A 19,628-nucleotide genomic window follows, 5' to 3' on the forward strand; every position below is an offset into this window, starting at 1 on the left:
GCAGCAGTGGGGCGGATGGAGAGAGATGGAGAGAACACTTGATGTTGGGAACAGGGGAGGAGGATGTGTGAGTGCTTCTCATGGACCAGCTGTAGCCAGGGGATAGTGGGCAGCCTGGAGCCCATTTAAATTCTGACCAGGGGGATGATGAGGTCTCAGCAGAGAACATCTGTTTAGAATGACTGCTGAAAAACTGGCAGTGGTGGGTGGGGGAGTGCTCCGACTGAGGGAGAAATGCCTTGCCTGCATTTTGAAAAGTAAGAGAAGTCAAATGGGTCCTAAAAGAACCCAGAGAAGTGCCTTGTGGGAGACAGGTCAGCAGGAAATTTCTGTCAGGCGCAGAGAGAAGAGATGATCTCAGGACAGTGCCTCGCATGGCACAACTTGCCTGCCCCCTCCTCCCCCTCCCCTGCTTGGAGGGTGTTGGGGTCAGAAACCCAACAGCAAGCTGAGGAAGAAGGAACAGTGTTAGGTGTGGAGGGGCAAAGAGGGACCATGCCCCATCTCCCCGTGAAAGCCGCCAGCTGCGGCAGGCAGCTGAAAGAGTGGATATTCTCAGTGCTAAGCATGTTAAGTAGTTTATTGCCACCTGGGACTGGACACTTAATCACTGAATTGAGACTGTTTTTACTTGAAGTGATTTTAGAACTTCCTGTTACCCAGGAGTTATCAGAAAAGTAACAGGACTTAACCAAATTTTATCCAGGAAGATGAGTATGTTCAAAGGGACAGTAGGAAGTAAATAAAGTTGGTTTATGAGTAGATACATATGGTTTTGCATATGTCCACCGTACTGGTTACATAAAGATCTGAAGAAGGGGTGTTCAGATATATGGGTGCAAAGTCTGTGTGTTGAGCACAGGGAGGGCTTGCTCGTCAATTGGGTGTGCAATGTGAGGGAAAGAAGAGCCAAAGAGGATGTGACTTCAGCCCTGGGAGAGGTGGTGCCTTTTCTTGAGAAGGGAGACTTGGGAGCGAGGTATTTGCTCAGTTTTGTTTCAGTGGAGTAGTAGTGGAGCCCAAGGCCTCTGCTTTGGCCACATAACGTTTCAGAGAACTATTTTCATTCAAGGGAGTTGCTGCGTATACAGCTGGGTATGTGACAGGGACCTCAGAGGAGACGGCAGGGCTGAGGGTGTCTGTCTGAGGTCATGGATAGTGTTCAACATTTTGGGAGAGGATGTGATTGTCTCAGCAAAGCTTGTAGAAGGAGAAGCAAAGAAGGGCAAAGACTGAGCCCTCCCCAAACTTGGCTGTTGGTGGAATTCCAACATTCAGAAGCCAAGTAGGAAAGAAGGAGCAGGCAAAAGAGACCAAGGTGGAGCCGTTGAGGCAGGGTAGGAACACCACCATGAGCTGTGTCGGAAGGAGAGCCAAGAAAAAAGTTTTCAGAAAGTGATCAACCGGGGCGCCTGGGTGGCTCAGTCGTTGGGCGTCTGCCTTCGGCTCAGGTCATGATCCCAGTGTCCTGGGATCGAGCCCCGCATCGGGCTCCCTGCTCCGCGGGAAGCCTGCTTCTCCCTCTCCCCTCCCCCTGCTTGTGTTCCCTCTCTCACTCTGTCTCTCTCTGTCAAATAAATAAATACAATCTTAAAAAAAAAAAAAGTGATCAACCAAGTCAGATGTTGCTGAGAGGTCGAGAAAGATGCTGCTAAACTTGACAAGAGCAGTGTTAGAGGTGGGGATAAAGTCTTGGAATGTGCAGGAGAAGGCAGTATGGAATGAGGACGGCAGATAGAGTCCTCTCTTGCAAGGAGTTTCCCAGGAGGTGTAGTGGGAGGTAACTGCAGGGAGATATGGGGATTGGCTGTTTTTGTAAAACTAAACTTTGTTTGAGATAATTGAGGGTTTACATGCAGTTGTAGGAAATCTACGGAGAGGTCCCATGTACCTTCTAATGATACAAGAAGGCTTGTATCCCAACCAGAATGCTGACACTGACACAGTGGAGATACAGAAGGTTCCATCCCAGCAGGACCCCTGTAGCCCTTCTGTAGCCACTCCCACTTCTCTCTTACCCTCCCCCTCCATCCCTCTGAACCACTAATCTGTCTGCCATAGCTGTAATTTCAAAGAGGTTATGTAAATGAAACCATACTGTGTGTTACTTTTTAGTATTGGCTACTTTCACTCACATGATTCTTTGGGGATTCATCCAGATTACTGTGTGTCAGTAGTTGGTTCTTTTTTTTTTTTTAATCCCTGAGCAGTCTTCTGTGGTGTGGTGGACTTTATACTTTGCTCAACATTCACCCGTTATAGGACATCCTGACTGTTTCCAGGTTGGGGCTATTGTGAACATAGCTCTTCCACACATTTGTATACAGGTTTTTGTGCAAACATAAATTTTCATTTCTGAGATAAATGCCTAGGAGTGCAATTTCTGGTTTGTAAAACAGTTGCATGTTTAGTTTTTTAAGAAATTAAAAATTTCCCAGAGGACTGTATCCTTTTACACTCTCACCAGCAGTGTGTGAATAATGTAGCATCCTCACCAGTATTTGATGTTGTCATTGTTTTTAACTTCAGCCATTCTGGTAAGTGTGTACTGATGTGTCATTATGGTTTTAGTCTGCACTTCCTAATGGCTAATGATGTTAAGCATCATTTCATACTTATTTGCTATTCCTATGTCTTCCTCAGTGAAATCTCTCTTCATATCTTTTGTCCACAATCTGTTTGGATTGTTATTTTACTTTGGAATTTTTATATATTCTAGAAACTAGTTCTTTGTCAGATACGCGGTTTGCAAATATTTTTTCTTAGTCATTAACTTGATTTTTCATACTCTTCAGCTGGTCTTTCATGGAACAAGCATTTTTTTTCACAGAACAAGCATTTTTTATTTTGATAAAGTCCAGTTATCAATTTTTCCTTTTGTGGATTGGGCTTTTGGGGTCAAGTCTAAGAACTCTTTGCCAACTCCTAAATTCTGAAGATTTTCGCCTACTTTTTTAAAAGAAAGTTTTATTGTTTTACATTTTACATGCAAGTCTGTGATCCATTTTGAGTTAATTTTTGTATAAAGTGTGAGGTTTAGGTTGAGATTCTCTCTCTCTCTTTCTTCCTATCTCTCCCTCCCTTCTTCCTTTCCTTCTTTCCTTTCTTCCTTCTTCACCTTTTGAGCTTATGAATGTCCAGTTCCTCTAGCACCCCTTGTTGAAAAGGCTATGTTTTCTCCATTGAATTGCTTTTGCACCTCTGCCCAAAAAGTTGGGTGTATTTTGTGTGGGTCTGTTTTTTCTCTTTCTTTCCTTTTTAAAGCAAGCTCTATACCCAGTGTGGGGCTTGAACTCAAAATCCTGAGATCAAGAGTTGCCTGCTCCACTGACTTAGCCAGGCAGATGCCCTGTGGGTCTGTTTCTGTTCCAGTGATCTATGTGTCCCTCTCTACCAATACCACACAATCTTCATTACTGTAGTTGTGCTGTAAATAAATCTTTTAAACCAGGTAGACTGATCTTTCCCATTTTATTCTATTTGGGAGAATTGGCATCTTTACTATGTTGGGTCTTCCAATCCATGAACATGGTATATCTCTCAGTTTATGCAGATTACCTTTGATTTCTTTAATCAGCATTTTGTAGTTTTCAGCATACAAGTCCTACATATGTTTCTATGCCTTCCAGCTCCTTTTCCTGCCTTAGTGCACTGGCTGAAACTTCCCACGTTATGTTAAATAAGAATGGGGAGAACAGATATATTTCTATGTTCCTAATCTTAGGGAAAATCATTCAGTTTTTCACTGTTAAATATAATGTTACCTGCAAGTTTTTTTGTTTTTTTGTGGATGCCCTTTCTCATATTGAGGCAGTTCCCCTATTCCTACTTTTCTGAGAGGTTTTATCATGCATGGGTGTTGAATTTTATAAAATATTTTTTCTGCATATGATAATGTGATTTTTTTCTTTAGTCTGTTAATATGGTGGATTACATTGACTTTTGAATTTTGAAATGGCTTGACATCCTTGGAATAAACCCCACATAGTCATGGTATATAATTATTTTTATATATTGCTTAATTCTATTGGTTAATATTTCATTAAGGATTCTGGCATCTATATTCATGTGGGCTTTGGGTCTGTGATTTCCTTCTCTTTTGAATTGTCTTGTCTGGTATGGTATGAGGGCAATACAAGATTTAGAAAAGGAATTAGGAAGTAGCTTCTCCTCTTCCATTTTCTAGAAGAGTTTATGTAAGTGGTATTATTTCTTTTTTAGAGAATTGGTAGAATTCTACAATCTGGGTCTAGAGATTTCTTTTATGGATTTTTTTTCCAAAAAGCACTTTTGTTAAGATATAATTTGCATACCATGAAATTCACCAATTTAAAGTATACAGTTAATGGTTCTTGTATGTTCACAGGGTTGTGCAACCATCAGCGTTATCTAATTTTTGAAGATTTTTGTCCACCAAAAAGGAACCCTGTGTCCATTAGCAGTCACTCCCCATTCTTCCATCCTCCAGCTGCTGGCAACCATTAATATATTTCTGTCTCTGTCTGTTAGTCTATTCTAGACATTCCCTATAAATGGAATCATAGTGGATATGTCAACTTTTGTGTTTCTAAGGTCCGTCCATGTTGTAGCAAGTGTCAGTGTCTCATTGCTTTTATTATCAAATATGATTCCATTAAGTGAATATACCATATTTTTTTTTTTTTTTAAAGATTTTATTTATTTATTTGAGAGAGTGAAAGAGAGCATGAGAGGGGAGAGGGTCAGAGGGAGAAGCAGACTCCCCGCTGAGCAGGGAGCCCGATGCGGGACTCGATCCCGGGACTCCAGGATCATGACCTGAGCCGAAGGCAGTCGCTTAACCAACTGAGCCACCCAGGCACCCGAATATACCATATTTTGTTTATATTTCATCAGTTGATGGAAATTTGGGTTGTTTCAACTTTTCTACATTATGAATCATGCTACTATGAATAAATGTACACAAGTTTTTGTGTGGAATATATTTTTATTTTCCTTATGTATATGCCTAGGAATGGAATTGCTAGATCATATGGTAACTTTGTGTGTAAACTTTTGAGGAGTTGCCAGACTGATTTCCACAGTGGCTGCAGCACCCTACATCCCAGCAGGAGTGCACAAGCATTCTAAATTCTCTACATTCTCATCAACACTTGTTATCGGCTGTGTTTTTAATTTTAAGCATCCTAGTAAAATTAAATTTTAATTTTTAAAATATTCATTCATTCATGATATAAGTGATTTCTATTATTTTTTACATGTTTTTTTTAGTTTCAGGTGTACAATATAGTAATTCAGCACCTCCATACATCACCCTGTGCTCATCATGACAAGTGCCCTCCTTAATCCTCGTCCCCTATTTCACCCATTCCCCCACCCATGTCCCCTCTGGTAACCATCAGTTTGTTCTTTATAGTTAAGAGTCTATTTCTTGGTTTGTCTTTCTGTTTCTGTTTCTTTTTTTCTTTTTTCCATTTGCTCATTTGTTTTGTTTCTTAAATTCCACATATGGGTGAAATCATATGGTATTGTCTTTTTCTGATTGACTTATTTCACTTAGTATAATACTCTCTAGCTCCAACCATATTGTTGCAAGTGGCAAGATTTCATATTCATATATATCTATCTCTATCTCTATCTATCTATCTATCTATCTATCTATCTATCTATATCACATCTTTTTTTTTATTATTTTTTTATCACATCTTTTTTTTTTAAGACTTTATTTTTTTTTTTTTAAGATTTTACTTATTTATTTGAGAGAGAGAGAATGAGAGAGAGCACATGAGAGGGGGGAGGGTCAGAGGGAGAAGCAGACTCCCCGCCGAGCAGGGAGCCTGATGCGGGACTCGATCCAGGGACTCCAGGATCATGACCTGAGCCGAAGGCAGACACTTAACCAACTGAGCCACCCAGGCGCCCTATCACATCTTCTTTATCCATTTGTCCATCAGTGGACACTTGGACTGTTAACATATCTTGGCTATTATAAATAATGCTGGTATAAACATTGGGGTGCATGTATCCCTTTGAATTATTGTTCTTGTATTTTTGAGGTAAATACCCAGTAGTGCAATTGCTGGGTTGTAGGGTAGTTCTATATTTAACTTTTTGAGGAACCTCCATACTGTTTTCCAGAGTGGCTGCACAGGTTGTGTTCCCACCAACAGTGCATGAGTGTTCCTTTTTATCCACAGTGGTATTTCATTTTGGCTTTGATTTGCATTTCCTTTAATGACTTATGATATTGAGCATCTTTTATGTGCTTATTGCACCACTTATATATTTTCTTTGGAGAAGTGGGTATTCAGATTCTTTTCCCATTTTAAAATTGGTTAATTTGTCATTTTATTATTGACCTGTGATTTTTCTCCTCTTATCATCTCTGTCATCTTAGTGTTGGCAATCTGTGTCAGTTAGGGTTCTCCAGAAATATAGAACCAATAAGATATATACATGTATGTGTGTGTATTTAGATATGTATGAAGACAGAGAAAGAGAGAGATTGATCAATTGATTATTAGGAATTGGCTCTTCTGATTATGGAGCTTGGCAGGTCCAAATCTGCAGTTTAGGCTGGCAGGTTCAAGACCCAGGAGAGACAGTGGTACAGTTTCAGTCTGAAAGCCAGCAGGTGGAGACCCAATAGAGCCAATGGTACAGATGAAGTCTGAAGGCAATCTACTAGAGAATTTCCTTTTACCTGGAGGAGAGTTGGGTTTTTTTGTTCTATTCAGACCTTCAACTGATTGAATAAGGTCTACCACCTTATGGAAGGCAATCTGCTTTACTCTATCAATTAAAATGTCAATCTCATCCAAAAACACATTTACAGAAATACCCAGAATAATGTTTGACTAAATATCTGGGGACCCTGTGGCCCAGTCAAATTGACACATAAAATTAACCATCATGGCATCTAATGATTGCCTTTTTTCATTCAGTTTGCGCTTTTTCTGGTTCTTGGCATGGCAAATGAGTTTCAGTTGAAAACTGAACACTTTTGGTATTATGTCATGAGACCCAGGCTATAAAAGTCATAAGGTCTGGGAGAGATGCCCTTCTTTGCATTCAGTTTTTAGATCATGCCTGAGTGCTGGCTTGTGGCTTAAGCCAGGCACATGGTGAGAACTGTTCCCTGGGGACTTGTGGGCTTCTCTTGATATGGGGGAAATATGGCATGGGGCTCGCTGCCTCTGAGCTGTGGAAGCTGCTGCAGACAGAAGATCAGACTTGGGCCTGGTGCCCGTGGGCTCCATTCAGGAGAAATGTCTTTAGAGCTGACTGGTATGTCCGGTAACCTGGGAAGAATAGGAAAGGTGTCCAAGCAGAGACTGGGCATACAGCCTTCCAGGTATCCTGGGAGCCTTTGGCTCCCTGAACTACTCCTTGCCTTTTCAGCTTTGCTGGGCAGTGACCAGGAGTGCTAATTGTCCTTGGTCCTTTGAGAGCTCCAAGGCAGCTTCAAAGAAAGCTCTGTGGGGCAAGGGCAGGCAGGTCTGGTGTGGGTCCTGCCTCGACCCCCGAACACCTGAACACTCCCTGCCTAGGCCCTGCCAGGTATTTGAGGAGGGCCCAAGGGCACTTCTACATCCAGGGCTATGTGTCTTGTCCACCTGTTTTTCCTCATCTCCTTTTTGCTTCCAGACAAATGATGCAGCTGGTAACACCTGGAACTGGCTCTACTTCATCCCTCTCATCATCATTGGCTCCTTCTTCATGCTCAACCTGGTGCTGGGCGTGCTCTCAGGGTAAGAGGCCATGTGGGCTTGTGTGCTGCCTGCCTGCCCTTCCGTGTTCTCAGGCTAAGGGGAGAGATGGTGGAATCAGATGTGGGCATGTGTGATGTGGGAATGGTGAGACCTGGCCTGGCTTCATGGCCACTCTGTGGTGGTCACTCCTATCATCCTGAGCTCTGGTCAGCCTTTCCTTTGTGCCACCATCCTGACCTCTCTCTTCACCATCCCCTGGCCCTGCCTCCTTGCCTCTCTCCCAACTTGGCTTTCACCCTGTCCCCTGATGGTGGGGGAGGGGCTGCTGCTGGATCTCACCTGGGTCCATGGTGGGGTTTTGGGGCAGCCCCGGTGCCTAGAGAGACCCTCTGCTGCTACAGAGGAGAGTGAGGGAGCGGTCCTATATCCTGGCTGTAGTGGTCACCAGGCTCTCCACCCCAGCCTTGACCCCTGGCTTGCTCCTCCTCTCCAGATACCTTTCTGTGCTGAGATCCTCCAGGAGAGAACAAGGGAGGGTGAGGGGCTGGGATTCCCTCCCAAAGAAAGGTGCTTCCTGACCCCACATCGTACTCTCCTGTCCTACATGGGGCCAATGGCTACAGAAGTGCTGTGTGCTTAGGGGCACAGATGGGGCTGGGGTTTGGGGACCCTGCCCTTCCATCAGTCTGAGGAAGCTCTGTTGGGAAGGCCTGGCCTGCGCTCTGTTCCCCTGTTGGTGTCATACCCCCTGTAAGACTAGAGGAGAACATCTCCGTCCTGCCAACCCTGAAGATCCCTGCTCAGGCCCAGGGCTCCTGAGGTAGGCTGGGGGAGAGGCTGGTGGACCCAAGGGGCAGCTGTCCTTTTGGCCTGGAAAGGAACAGCCACTGAGAGGACAATGGTTGGGGTCCACGGCCTGTATGCTCTGGCTCTGGAACATGTCCTTAGCCTCGGTCCTCTCCTGGAAGTGGTATGTCACTAGCATGTCTTTCCAAGCACCTCCGTAGGGACAGACACACCCACAGCACAGGGGCTGGATGTACAACTTCCAGTCTGATGGAATTGCAAGGTCTGAGCTGCATGGGGAATCCGGAGGAGGCCTGGAGCTCATAGAAGCCACCTAGAGAAGGGGCCTTTCCACTGAGACTCAAAGGGAGAGCAGGAATGAACTCAGCAAAGGAGGGGAGAGGGTTTCCCAGGCAGAGAAGAGCTGGGGTGGAGGCCCAGAGGTACCCAGAGGGCTGCAGTGTGCGTGCTGCAAGGATGCTCAGAGCTGGAGCCAGAAGGTGTGGCGGGGAGAGGGCGCTGGGGCTGGCAGACGGCAGGCTTGTGGGGAGCGTGGGCTCTGTGCTGAGGACAGTGCATGGTGGGGAGGTAGTAGGAACATGAGTGGGTTCATGGCGAGTTGGGAGAGCAGCCTGCTTAGGGTGGCTTTGTGTGGCTTGCCCTGAAGAATGTACAGAAAGAACTGGGGGGCTGGGGCTGTGGGGCTCCTCACTGAGCAGGGCCACGAACTTGGTGACTTCCCAGCCCTCCTCCCACCTGTGAGCATCCTGGCCTCTGAGGATGGGGTGATACGGGATGATTTTCCTAATTAGTCTCAGCTGAGCCCTCCCTCGGGCACCCAGGCCCAGCAGGCAGACCCCAGGGTTCTCTTTCAGGCCTGGCCAGGCTTGGAAATGGCAAGGCCCAAAAGCCAGCGGTCAGCGCACAACAGGTGGGTCCCATGCTGGCTGCACTCCAAGGCAGCCGTGCTCAGATGTCACCTGGCCTGGGGAAAGCTCGCCCTACACGACTCCGTCCAGCCACGGGCCGGCTTGGAGCCCACCAGCCTTGTTCTCCCTCATGCCCCAGGCTGTCACCCACGAAGCCTTCCAGAGGAGCAGGATCAGGGATTCCTCTTGGGGCTTTTCTTAGCAGTGAGAACTGATGCCTGGGGAGGACAGGCCCTGCTGCTGGCTGCCATTTGAGAAGTGGATGCTCTGGGCAGGGCCTAGATTGCTACAGCAAGTTTTTGCTGGTGGCTCTCAGACTGATTCAGGTGGTGTTGTCCCTGCCCCACCCCGGCACCCCAGGCCCTCCTGCCCTCATCACGGCCAAGGGACAGAGGCTGGTTGGAGAGGGGAGGAGGGGAGGGGCCCTGTGTCCCTGCAGATTCGGGGTTTGCGAGGGATGGGAGGTCCAGGCAGGACCTGGCTCCGCTCGTTGCCAGGATCGCCACAGCTCAGGCCCTGGTGGACTCTGGTCATGAGCTGGGGTCAGTGCTGGCCAGAGCTGAGCTCTCTCTCCTGCCATGGCTATGTGCCAGGAGTTAGGTCTGCTGGGCTCACCGCACCAAGCCCAGAAGCTGCTTCTCCTGGAGGAGAAACGGCCACTTCGCTGAGGACAGACATTGCTGTTTTGCTGCCGGGGTGTGCCTACCTGTCCTTTGGGGACCTGGCTCCTGCCCCAAGCTGGGGCTGAGAGGCTCGCCCTGCTGAATGCTGGGTGCACGTATACTTGGGTGTGCTTGTTTGCTTGTGTGTGTGAATGGCTTCCTTCTGGCTGTGTGAGCCCAAAACCTTGTCTGGGAAGCTGGGGCTGGGCTGCTGAGGGCTAAGGAGGGCAGAGATCACTCTCCTGGTCATTGCGAGCCTCACAAGTTTGGCTGAGGTGGCTCTGGAATGTTTTCCTTTTGTCGTTGGCTTGCCCCCATCCAGTCCCTTCTTGCCCTGTTCCTGTCTGTCCTTCCCCTCCTAGCAAGGGCTCTGGGTCTGAACCAGCAGAAGAAACAAAGTGAAAGGTCTCTGGGAAGTTCTTGCCCAGAAGATCTCTGTAGGATGCAGATGACAGCCTGGCACTTGGAGGGTGTGCGCCTCGGCCTGCTCTGGGCAGGGGGATGTGGAGTTGTCCCAGCTCTCTGGAGCCCCCTCTGGGGACGGAGGTGCTGTCCCTGTGTGCTGGAGGAGTCTGAGGAAGGAGGGTTCACCTGGGCCCTCTGAGGGCTCAGGTTGGAAGAGGCCATGGTGGTGAGGGGCGGCCCATGGTCTGCAAGTCGTGTCCCAGCCTCTTCCTGGTTCCCTTTGCCTCTGCATCCACACACCCATGGGGCTGGTGGCTGTGCTCACACTCACCCTGTCTGCTTCCTTTTCTGGCCCCTGCACCATGCAGAGAGTTTGCCAAGGAGCGTGAGAGGGTCGAGAACCGCCGGGCCTTCTTGAAGCTTCGCCGGCAGCAGCAGATCGAGCGGGAGCTCAATGGGTACCTGGAGTGGATCTTCAAGGCCGGTGAGAACCAGGGGCCACTGCAGTGCTCCTGGCCTGGCCTCTGTCAGTGGCCATGGGGAGGATGAGACCAGTCTAGGAGAGGGGAGCTGAGGTGTCTGAAGTGTGTTCTCCAGCCCACCCAGGGTCCTGACACCAGGCGGCCATATGGCTCTGGGGACACTGGGCTTTTTTTTTTTTTTTTTAAAGATTTTATTTATTTATCTGACAGAGAGACAGGGTGAGAGAGGGAACACAAGCAGGGGGAGGGGAGAGGGAGAGGCAGGCTTCCCGCGGAGCAGGGAGCCCTATGCGGGGCTCGATCCCAGGACCCTGGGATCAGGACCTGAGCCGAAGGCAGATGCTCGACGACTGAGCCACCCAGGCGCCCCGACACTGGCCTTTTTAATGGAGGCTTCTGGCATGGCCTAGCCTAGGGCTAGTTTCTGCCTGTCAGACTCAGGCGCCCTACCCTTGACCTGAGCCTGCTCTGTGCTCTGCACCTGGTTCTGGGCTTTGTCAAGCCTGGGGTTTCTGACTGCTCCCCAGCCTCAGGCCAGCATACTTTCCTCCATATGGGGCACCCGCTGTGCCTCCTTAAGTGCCTCATCAACGAGGAACTCACCTAGTGGGGTGGCTGCTCTCAGGGGAGGGTGATATGAGCGTGGGAACAGGCCAGGCGCCCCTCATGGGGCACTGCCTGTGGGACACATAGAGGGTGTCTGTCTCAACAGGAAGAGCTCAGCCATGAGCCCCACAGGCTTCTGGAATTGTAAGGGCTGAGAAGGCAGGGTCGTGCAGCAGGGGGGCACCCTCATCCTGGTGTGCTCCTGGGGGATGAGCCCTGGTCAGGGGTTGGGATGGGAAGGCTCCAACCTGAGGCTGTGTCTCACTCACAGAGGAAGTCATGCTGGCCGAGGAGGACAAGAATGCGGAGGAGAAGTCCCCTCTGGATGGTAGGTGACCACTGTTAGCACTCTGTGCCCAGCGAGACGCATGTGCTTGATGCTCTCGCTCTCCTGGGCAGCTGTACATCCATTGCACACAGTCCTGGGCAGAGCCCATCCCGGAGGCCGCGGCATGCCCCTGGGGAGTTGCGTGCCATGGACCAGACTGGAGGTAGCTGGCGGAGGGCTCTCCCACCACCCCTGTCAGGCTGGGGCTCAGAGCTGTGCTCACAGCATGCCCCTGAGGGCTGTGTTGTCCAACATGGCAGTTCACGTGTGACCGTGTAAGCTCACACATAAGTACACTGCGGTGAAATAAAAGTGAAGGACCTGTTCCTCAGCCTCACCCACCCCATTTCAAGCGTTCAATAGCTAGATGGGGCCAGAGGCTGGTCAGCATAGATCTAGACCATTTCCATCATCACAGAAAGTTCTTTTTTTTTTTTTTTTTAAGATTTTATTTATTTATTTGACACACAGAGAGAGATAGCAAGAGATGGAACACACGCAGGGGCAGAGGGAGAGGGAGAAGCAGACTCCCCGCCGAGCAGGGAGCCCGAGGCGGGGCTCAATCCCAGGACCCTGGGACCATGACCTGAGCTGAAAGCAGACACCCAACGACTGAGCCGCCCATGCGCCCCTCCCCATCATCATAGAAAGTTCTGTTGGACAGTGCTGCTTCTAGAAGCTTTCAAAGTTCAGGTTTAAACCAAGCTGGATCTGTCTTGGGCTCAGGGTGATGTAGCTCCCAGACAGCCATAGCAGGACTCCTAGCACAGCCTGGGGCCACCAGGGCAGGGACAAGGGCCAGTGTGGCCATGGTCAGCAGCCCGGCGACGGGCATGGCCCCAGTGGCAGGAAGGCTATCCTCTTCAGAGCAAAGCCGAAGCCAGAGAGGCTGGCCATGTGTGCTGTAGCCTCAGCTGGACCCACATCTGGGGCTCTGCTGTGCTGGCCCCTCTGCGGACCTGACTGACCTCTCTGCTCTCACCGGGCCTCGGGGTGTGGGCTGCTGGGGCAGCCAGCTGCGGCCTGGCCTTGCCCTACACAGATGTCTCCTGGTCTCCTTGGTAGCCACTGACATCATCAGGGAGAAAAGGGAAAGTGGCATTCCCCTCCAAATTCCTTATCCCCTTGGCTCCAAAGACTGAGAGGGGCTCATGGGGGCCAGGATAGGAGATCCCCAGGAAGATCCACACACCCTCAGCTGGAAGACTCCCCAGCCCTGGGGCAGGTGAGCTGGGTGCTGGCTCATGCCGTCCCCTCTCCTCACCCTTGTTTAAAGCAGTGTTGAAGAGAGCAGCCACCAAGAAGAGTCGGAATGACCTGATTCATGCTGAGGAGGGGGAAGACCGGTTTGCAGACCTCTGTGCCGTGGGTGAGTCTCTTTGGGTCCTCCTGGCTAAACGGGGCCTGTCCTGTGACTGGGTATAGAAAGTGCACCTAACCTCCTGCCCGTCCCCTCTGGGGCGATGTTCCTTCCCTTCCTTCCCTACGGCCCACCCTCCTGTGTCCATCCTGATGGCAGGAAGTAAAGTGCCTTCCGCCCTCTGGTGTGTGCTCAGCTTTCTTTCCCAGAGCCAAGCTGTGGGAGTGGGCTGTGTGTCCAGCTCCTGGAAGTCCCGTGTTGCCCAGGGCCTGCTGCTCCTTTGCGTGCTCTGACTGCTGTTGGCTCTGCCGTCCCCCATGTGGACGCAGAGCCTCAGGCCGCATCCCACAGCTGAAGGGCTGCGAGTGTCACCGACTGTAGGGACCAGAAGGATCTGGCTATCTTTCTACCCAGCCCCTGTCTGTCTTCCATGCTCCTGGGGCCTCTGGCCTCATCCCCATCTCCTCAAATGGTGAAAGGAGAATTCTGGTTAATTCAATCACACGGAGCCGCTTTAGTTCCCTTCCTCAGGCTGGTACCAGAAGTGCTGGGCCCCTTCCCACCGAACGCCCGGTTATTGTGCATTCTGCGACAGAAGGGGCTGAGCCGTGGGTTTCCACCTTGACAGTTGGAGAAGGGCCTGCATGGCAGTGAGCTTCTCACTGCGAGGCACCAAGTCAAACACGATGCAGGCAGCTCAATCTCCAGCAGTTCCTGAGCGGGCCTGGGTCCGAGGTCTGCTTCTCATGATGTGGTTACATTTATGAGACAACTCTTTAATGAAACTTAATTGTGCATTGATTGATATCTATCAATCAATCAATCAATGTCTGTCTCTATTTTTCCATCTAGCTATCAATCTATGTATCTATTGATCTATCATCTGCCAATCATCTATCTAACCATCCATCCATCCATCTTTTCCCTCTTTTTCTCCCCACACAGACCCAGTAAACATATGTCAATAACTTGGGATTTCTCCCTGTTTCTCAGATAGAACACACGTCGGCATCACACCCACACACAGGTACGCATACACACATACACACATGTAGAGTTTTGAGGTCTTTGCATGTTACAGAAATGCTTTCATACAAATTTTTCTCATCGGTACCTTTTGGGGACCACTCCCCGCAGAAGTCTAATTCTAATTCTAATTTGGTGCTCCATGGGTTCACTGTAATTTGTTTGGCAGCTCTGTGTTGATGGCCATTCATTTATTTTTAGGATGGTTGATCTTCATCATGAAAAGTGCTGCCCGGACAAAGCCCTGTAAACATCTGCCCTTCCTTTCCAGCGCTTCTGTCCCTATGGATGGACCCCCAGGAGCAGGGTGCTGTGCCACTGCCAGCTCCGTCCCTCCCAGTTATGTGCCAGAGAGACTTTGACTTTGGCTAGCTCGAGACCAGTTTGATGGTTATCAAGTGACGTTTCGTTGGGACTGCCATTCTCATTTCACTCGCTGCTAGTGATTTTGAATCTCTTTTTAAATGTTGGTTTCCCATTTGAATTTCGGCTTTGGTGATTCTTCATATACCTGTCCATTTTTCTATTGGATGGTTTGTGTTTGCTAATTAATAAGAGACTGATGTGTGTTGTGGATCTGAGCTTTGTTACAATTTTTACAAATTTATCATGTGAGTGTAATATTTAAATAGTCCCCTTTTTTCTATTTTACCTAGAGTTTTCATTCTGATTTTGTAAAATTAATTGGAAAGATTTTTTAAAGTCTTTTCCTATGGCTTAGAATAATTCAAGTAACATAACACCTAAATAATCTGTTCTTTAAAGGTGAGATAAAACCGTGAGCCCAAAATAAAAAGAACTTGGACCAGTTTTATAACCTATGCTTTGTGAGGAAATCTTCCATTTTCTCAGCGTCTCAAACTTGTTTCTATAGAGTTGCTGTACTTTTCTCATATAATTCTTCTCATCTCTCCTGTGTTCAGCTGTGTGTTTGTTCATTCACTCGGCAAATATTTATTAAGTGCCCATGACATGCAAGGAACTGTTCCAGGCACTGGGGCTTCAGTGTTGAAGGGAACGATGAAGCCCCTTCCTCTTTTGGTTTTTCTGTTCCAGGGGTGGCGTCAGACCCCAAGCAGTGTAACACGAGAAGTATGCCACCTCCGGAAAGGGGAAAAATCGCGCAGCGAGGGGCTTGGAGGGCCAGGGGGTTGGGATTTTAAAGAGAATGGCCACAGAGGCCCCCCCCCCCCCCCCCCCCCCCGGAAAGGTCGCCTTTGAGTAAAGCTGAAGGAAGTGAGGAAGTCAGCCTCATGGAAGAGAACATTCCGGCAACATGTGAGAAGACCCTGAAGCAGGAAGGAGCGTAGCACAAGTGGGGACTGTGAGGGAGGCCAATGTGGTTGGAGTGGAGTGGCGTGGGTCGGGGGAGCGGCGCGACAGGAGATCAGAAGGTCGCGGAGCGCAAGGGCCCGGCAGGGACTCTGGCCACTGGTGGGTTTGCAGAGGGGAGAAGCTGTCCGGCTCCAGCTGGGGCACAGGAGGGCCCCAAGTGCAGAAAGGCAGAAGTGGGGCCCGTTCCGAGGCTGCTGTAGGGATCCGACTGGTGGTGGCAGCCACGGGGGTGCCCAGTGGCCAGATTCTGGATACATTCTGAAGGCAAGCGCACAGGATTTACCGGCCGGCTGGGCGTGGGCATCAGAGGATGCGGGCGCCACGTGCCTGAGGGTGGGGCTGGGGGCTGATGCCCAGAGTCCGGGGGGGAGCATGTGCTGTGTGCGCGCACGCGTTGGAGAGCCTGTGGGGTTGCGGGCGGCTGTCTGGAGATCTGGCTGGGCGCTGTGAAGGTGTTGACCCCTCTGAGGCTGGCCTGGATCTGCTGACTTTGCTCTTGCTGTTCACTAGTCGTCAGAATGTCTGTCTGTGTGCGCTGTTTTATTAATTAGGATCGTGTGGGGTTAATCTGTATGAATGATCACATAAAATGACCCAATTTTACACTTCCTTTCTTCTATTTTTTGTCTTAAATGTCATGACTTCCTCTTGTATCTTTAATAAGTTCGTCTTTCTAAATTATTTTGATTTGCTTTTTTATTACATTCCTAATTTCTTAAACTGTGCAGCTTGTTCTTCCTCTCTTCTTTATCAGTGAGGGCTCTGAAGGCTGTGCCCGCCCCTCTGCGTGATGCTTCGCTGGGCGGCCTCCTTTCTGTCAGCGTCTAGACCTTGGTTGCTCTTCTTTACTCTGCATCCAGAGTCACCCGCCCTCTCTCCCCCTGACTTCTCACTGCCCGCTTCATGAGCGGCCACCTCCCCTCCTTGGCTCTCATCATTACTGCCATGCTTCTTAGCTGTTGTATCTTGTTTTCTTACCATCCTTGCCCCCGAGATGCCTTGTTTCCATAAGGAAACTGGTGTTATTTGCCATCACTCTGCCCCTATTGGCTCCAAAGATCGAGAACATATGACCTTTGCAGTGTGTTCGCCTCCTCCCTCACGGTTTGAGGACGTTGGTGTTTTTAGCCCTAGGCTGTTATTACTCCCTGTGGTTGCTCCAGAACCCTTGCTTAGCAGGCCAGCGTGCACCCCCAGAGGCTGACCCTTGCCCGCGTGGCTTTGCTTTCCGAGGGCCTCGCCTGTGGCCGCTGCCCCACCGACTGCTTTCTCTGCTTGCTCTCTGTCCTGTGCTCGGCTGGTTTCCCCGAAGCTTCTGGCTTCTTGCTGAGCCTTGCGTGTCCTCCTCCCTGAGGTGTGAGGTCTTTTTGCGGGTCCTCCTGCCACTCTGTGGTGTCCCCCTGGCCCCTGCTGTCCTCGTGCTATGGAGGTGCCAGGGGCCGGGGCTCTTATACTGTGTCAGGAGCTCCTTCTGTGCCTGTGGGCTCAGGCCTTCCTTCATGGAGGGCTTTTCCCATGTGTTTAATGAGTTCATCTCCTTGCCTCGTTCTTTTTTGCATCTGGAATCCCTATTATTTCGTGTTCTGTCTCCCACTTGGCTCCTGCAAGTCTCGCCCTCTGTCCCTCATTCAACATGTGGCTTATGCTTCATCCTTTAGAGCCACTAGTTTGGGTTCTAAGAGTGAACCTCCTCTCCTTTCATCTGCTGAAGGGAATTTTATTTTTTCTCCAAAAGTTTCTCCTTTCAGCTTTATTTTGATTGGTTTGGTGCTGTACTTGAGTCCCTGGGATTTTGCTGATTTTTCCTCCTGGGTCCCTGGCAGGGCCTCCAGGCTCACTTGCTTTCAGGGCCTCAGGCCTCAGCAGGTTCAGGACAGCTTGGGCGTGGGGCTGGGCAGGGAAAGAAGAAGCCACATGTGGGTTTCCTCGTGCCCAGCACCTCCTTTGTCCCTCCGTCTGTGTGAGGATGGCGGCGTCTCGGGTGCTGGGCTTGTCACCCCGCCATCCACCCTGCCCGTGGTTGAGCCCGCGTGCCCCACGTCGTTTCGCTGACTCCCACACAACGTGTGGGGCCAGGTTACCTGTGATCTGTTTCTGAGTGAGGGCTCTCTGGGCTGTGTGACACTGTAAAGTCACGTGCCCAGGGCAGGGCTGGTGGGCTTTGTGCCTCCATGGCCTCCATGGCTTGTTGGCGAACACTACTTTCATTATCCCATGCTGGTGAGTGCGGCCGCAAAGCTGGAAGGGAACACATTTCTCCTCCGTCCCTTCACTGGCCTCTGGTGGGGTCATCGAGGGTGGGATGATCTCAGTCATCCTGCCTTCTCTCTGCCACTCAGGGCCTAAACTCTGTACACATGTGTGGAAGGAATGGGTATTGTTATGCAGGTCCAGCGTAGACTTTATATTAACTAATGAACCCCTCTTTTGGGCATGATGGAAAGAAATCCGAATATTATGTACACTCATGCATTGTTCTCACTAATGCTTAACTGTGCTGATATTCATAGGTTGATTTAATTCTTGATTTCCCCTAGCTTGACAATATATTTTTTCCTTGAAATAAGCCTTTTGATTATAAAGAATATACACTGATTAAGTTAAACATGGAAAACACACCGTATGAAAAGAAGCAGTCCCAAACTCTCGTGATTTTCCCCACCTAGAGCTATGATTCTGGACGTGACGTGTGTCCATGTTCACTGTGGACCCCTGCTTTTACCAAAGAGCTGGGCTGGAGTCACTGTCCGGAGCTGACCTGAGCACATGGTAGCTGCTTGCTGGGAAAGGCTGTCCTCCAGGGCACATGTCTCTGTCTCCAGAGACCCAGGACCTGTTCCATATTTGCCTGCGTGTCCCTGTTCCCTGACCAAGTGGAGGCCAGGGGGTGGGCAGGTCTCTGTCCTTGGTTCTGCCATGGTGTGCGTGGGGACACACCTCTCCCTGGGAACTGACAGGGGGGCACCTCATGCTCAGTGTGCCGGGACTCTCGCTCCCCCTTCTGTCCCTTGGAGTGTGTTAGAGGGGGCGATGGGTGGGGCTTCAGGAGCCAAGGAAGGGTACGTGGTTTTGGGCAAATGTGGCCCAGGACGTTACTGTCTGGATATGCCTCGACGCGTGAAGATGCGTGTGGTTGTTTGCATGTGGGTCCGGGTGGCTGGGCCAAGGCAGCATTCCTAGGAGGCCTTCCGCATGGCAGAGGCCCACTGGTTCTTACTGGGCATGGTCCAGTGAGCCAGGTGGGAATGGCCGTGGAGCCTCCCCTGGAGAACTGGCTGCTTGTCTTGCTGGCCACACTGCACAGAGCAGTTTGCATAGCTCACGTGTCCTCTTACCTTCCTTCCCAGTGTGGCCCTGTGTGTGGTCCTAGGTGTGCACCTGTTGTGATTCTGTGAGTGGTTGTGTCTTTGAGAGTGAGATGGTCAGGGTGTGTGTGACTTTGTTTCTCAGTGACTTGGGAAGTGGCAGGGGATCTGAGTGTGTGGGTTCTCCGGAAGGGTCTGTGCTCATTTCAGTGAACTCAAGAAAACATCAGCCCCAAAATACTATCAGTGTGCCACTGAGAGTCTGGGTGCACGCACACACACACGCACATGCACGCACACAGAACATCACGTGACATACATGCACACACACAGAATGTCACACGACACACACAGAACATCACGTGACACACATGCATGTGCAAAGAACATCATGTGACACACACAGAACATCATGTGACACACATGCACACACAGAACATCACGTGACACATGCATGTGCACAGAACATCATGTGACACACATGCACGTACACAGAACATCACGTGACACACATGCATGTACACAGAACATGTGACACACACAGAACATCATGTGACACATGCACACACAGAACATCACGTGACACACATGCACATGCACAGAACATCATGTGACACACACAGAACTTCACGTGACACATGCACACACAGAACATCACGTGACACAATGCACGTGCACAGAACATCATGTGACACACACAGAACATCATGTGA

The 19,628-nt window shown here is 49.8% G+C and overlaps 1 protein-coding gene across 1 annotated transcript in view; it reads left to right on the top strand.

The window, feature by feature from the left end:
- Nucleotides 1–19,628, top strand: part of CACNA1B (calcium voltage-gated channel subunit alpha1 B) — a 183,650-nt gene that overhangs the window by 39,700 nt on the left and 124,322 nt on the right. Inside the window, exons 7-10 of the mRNA XM_021691077.1 lie at nucleotides 7,627–7,730; nucleotides 10,842–10,957; nucleotides 11,833–11,889; nucleotides 13,169–13,258. Coding sequence (XP_021546752.1) covers nucleotides 7,627–7,730; nucleotides 10,842–10,957; nucleotides 11,833–11,889; nucleotides 13,169–13,258 — 367 coding nt within the window. The remainder of the gene's footprint in view (nucleotides 1–7,626; nucleotides 7,731–10,841; nucleotides 10,958–11,832; nucleotides 11,890–13,168; nucleotides 13,259–19,628) is intronic.

The sequence above is a fragment of the Neomonachus schauinslandi genome, chromosome 13, assembly GCF_002201575.2.
Source record: "Neomonachus schauinslandi chromosome 13, ASM220157v2, whole genome shotgun sequence".
NCBI classification, from domain to species: domain Eukaryota; kingdom Metazoa; phylum Chordata; class Mammalia; order Carnivora; family Phocidae; genus Neomonachus; species Neomonachus schauinslandi.